The 2,981-nt window shown below is 36.2% G+C and overlaps 1 protein-coding gene across 1 annotated transcript; it reads left to right on the plus strand.

Annotated features, from left to right (window-relative positions):
• Window positions 1–3: 3 nt before the first annotated feature.
• On the plus strand, window positions 4–2,981 carry LOC106779046 (cellulose synthase-like protein G1; the record flags this gene model as incomplete). Its single annotated transcript, XM_014667076.2, is given in 7 exon segments — window positions 4–504; window positions 684–776; window positions 1,792–1,893; window positions 1,976–2,188; window positions 2,287–2,389; window positions 2,500–2,678; window positions 2,805–2,981. Coding segments are annotated over 7 exon segments (1,368 nt in total), but the record flags the coding sequence as incomplete, so codon positions are not given.

The raw sequence follows: 2,981 nt of genomic DNA on the forward strand, positions 1-2,981 counted from the left end.
CTCGCCGTCGTTTCTCTCTGTTACTACCGCATATCCCACCTCCTCCACCAACCACCAACCGCCCCATGGATACTCATCACCCTCGCCGAGCTTCTTCTCTCCGTCATCTGGTTCTTAAACCAATCCTTCCGTTGGCACCCCGTCTCGCGGACAGTCATGACCGACAAGCTTCCCAGGGAGGACAACCTCCCGGGCCTCGACATCTTCGTNTGCACGCTCGACCCTGAGAAGGAACCCACGGTGCAGGTCATGGACACGGTTGTTTCGGCCATTGCCATGGACTACCCTTCTGATAAGCTGGCTGTGTATCTGTCCGACGATGGTGGTTGTCCGGTGACTTTATACGGTATGAAAGAGGCCGGTGAGTTCGCGAAGGAGTGGGTTCCCTTCTGCAGAAAGTATGGGGTGAAGTTGAGGTGCCCAAAGGCGTTCTTCTCTCAGATGGATGAAGATGAAGACCTTCTTCGGCACGAGGGATTCAGGGCTCATCGTGACCTCATCAAGGTACCTATATCTTCTTCTTCTCATCTCCTCCAAGAGGAAGATCATGTGTGTGACTTTGACTCTCATGAGTTCATGGAACATAACTATAAACAGACTACGACTCTTTCTTGCTTATTCAAGTAACGTATACTAAAGATTCAAATATAGCTAAAGTGTTTCTTTCGTACTTTTACTTACAGGCTAAGTACGAGAAAATGCAGACAAACATCGATAAATTTGGTTCAGACCCTGACAATCTTCGACTTGTCAACGACAGGGCTCCTCGTATTGAGGTATAGGACTGCCCCACACCAACATCCTTGTTTCTTCTGCTCAATGGATCACTTCACTTCTTCCATTTATTGTTTTTGCTAACCAATTTTCTCATTCTCTTTTTATGAAAGTGTGCTTTGCCTTTGAATTTCCAACATAAACTTACTTAATTTAAATAAAAGGTATTAAATAAATATTTTTAATATTTCTCTTTAATTTTGATCCTTTTATTTGATTTCAAATTTCATTATCAATCTTTTAATGTTTGACTTTTTTTTTCTACTTTTTTTCTTGTAATTATTGTCTTTTTCTATCTTCTAAGGAAAAATATTTTCATTAAGTTTTACATTTATTTTTATTTTATTTCTCTTTTATCAATCTCATCTTTAACTATTGTGGATCAATAGCAGTGATGGTGAACCTTTAATAGAGTGTAGTTTTTTTTATTTATTTCTTCTATTTGAACATCAAACTAGATATCTATCTTCGATTGATTTTGATTTTTTTTTTTATAATTTCTTTATTTGAAGTAAAATTCTTTCTCACACAAAATTTCTTTTGGAAAGTCACTTTATAGTAAGCCTAACTTAACAAATTTTGATTAATCTAAAAAACATATAAAACATACAAAGATAATTTCAACACTTAAAATAGATTTTAACTGTAATTTTTCTTATGCCTTTTCACAGAAAATTGTTATACATTTTCAATTATATATTACTTTAAAAATATCATGTTTATTGAACTTATGAGTGATTTGGTTTGTACAAAAAATATTTATATACCACTCTTTGGTAAATTTGTTAGCCTTAAAACATTAAGATACCATGAGTAGTTTATTTTCTTTTTGCGTCCTAATCTTTGTTTTTTTGAAAGATTTATTGAATTATAGACTAAATGAACGGAATATATATGCAAATTATGGTTTGATTGGTTGAATATGCACCCTTTCCAATGAATGAGGGATATATTTGTTATAGAGCAATAAGGCAAACTTTTGCTNAGAAAAACTAATTAGTATTTGTATGTGTTTAGATTATAACTGAGGAGGCAGGTTTGCCACTTGTTGTTTATGTGTCTCGGGAAAGAAGGCCATACCTTCCTCACAAATTCAAAGGAGGAGCCCTCAACACATTGGTTCGTACCAAATTGAATTTCATTGCTACTNTTTTATCAATTCTTGCTTGATCAATGAAGCATTTTTCAATCGTGGTTGCAGCTCAGAGTCTCGGGTTTTCTCAGTAATGCACCTTATTTTCTAGTAGTGGATTGCGATATGTATTGCAATGATCCAACTTCTGCCAAACAAGCCATGTGCTTCTTCCTTGATCCTCAGACCTCCAAAGATACTGCATTTGTTCAATTCCCTCAAATGTTTCACAACCTTAGCAAAAAAGATATCTACGATAGTCAAACAAGGAATGCTTTTAAGGTAATCATTCATGCATACATACACAGACAAACCTTTTAATTTNCTTTGTCTGTTTTATTTTATCACTTGTGTAATGAAATTTTGTTCTTTCTTTTTAGACAAAGTGGCAAGGCATGGATGGACTAAGAGGTCCTGGTCTTTCTGGCAGTGGTAATTACTTGAGTAGAAGTGCGTTACTATTTGGAAGTCCTAACCAAAAGAGTACGTAAANATGGCCTGTGTATGGTTTAGTTTTCTTTGTCACATTCCACTAAATAAATTGTATCTAATTTTCTAGTTTTTTTGTGTTATTTTTCAATCTATGGTTGTAGATGACTATCTGCAAGAGGCACAAAAGTACTTTGGAAACTCTACTGGGTTCATTGAATCACTGAAGGTCATCCGTGGACAGAAAACTACCAAAAAGAGCAGTTCAAGAGAAGAAACGTTAAGAGAAGCCNTAGCAGTGTGCTCCTGTTCCTACGAAAACAACACAAAATGGGGTACAGAGGCAAGTTTTGNCAACATGCATCTAACATCATTTATATACCATATTTGGTATTCAATTTGTCTTAATTCGATGTTTATGGACAGAGATTGTTGAGTATGAAAATGTAAATTTGGTTGGTACACGCAGGTGGGATTCTCCTACGTGATCTTACTTGAGAGTACTGTTACTGGGTATATTCTTCACACCAGAGGATGGAGATCAGCTTATCTTTACCCCAAAACGCCATGTTTCTTAGGGTGTGCCCCCACTGACATCAAAGAAGGCATGATTCAATTGGTTAAATGGTTGTCTGAACTTCTCTTG

Source organism: Vigna radiata, unplaced genomic scaffold (genome assembly GCF_000741045.1).
Source record: "Vigna radiata var. radiata cultivar VC1973A unplaced genomic scaffold, Vradiata_ver6 scaffold_1089, whole genome shotgun sequence".
NCBI lineage: Eukaryota > Viridiplantae > Streptophyta > Magnoliopsida > Fabales > Fabaceae > Vigna > Vigna radiata.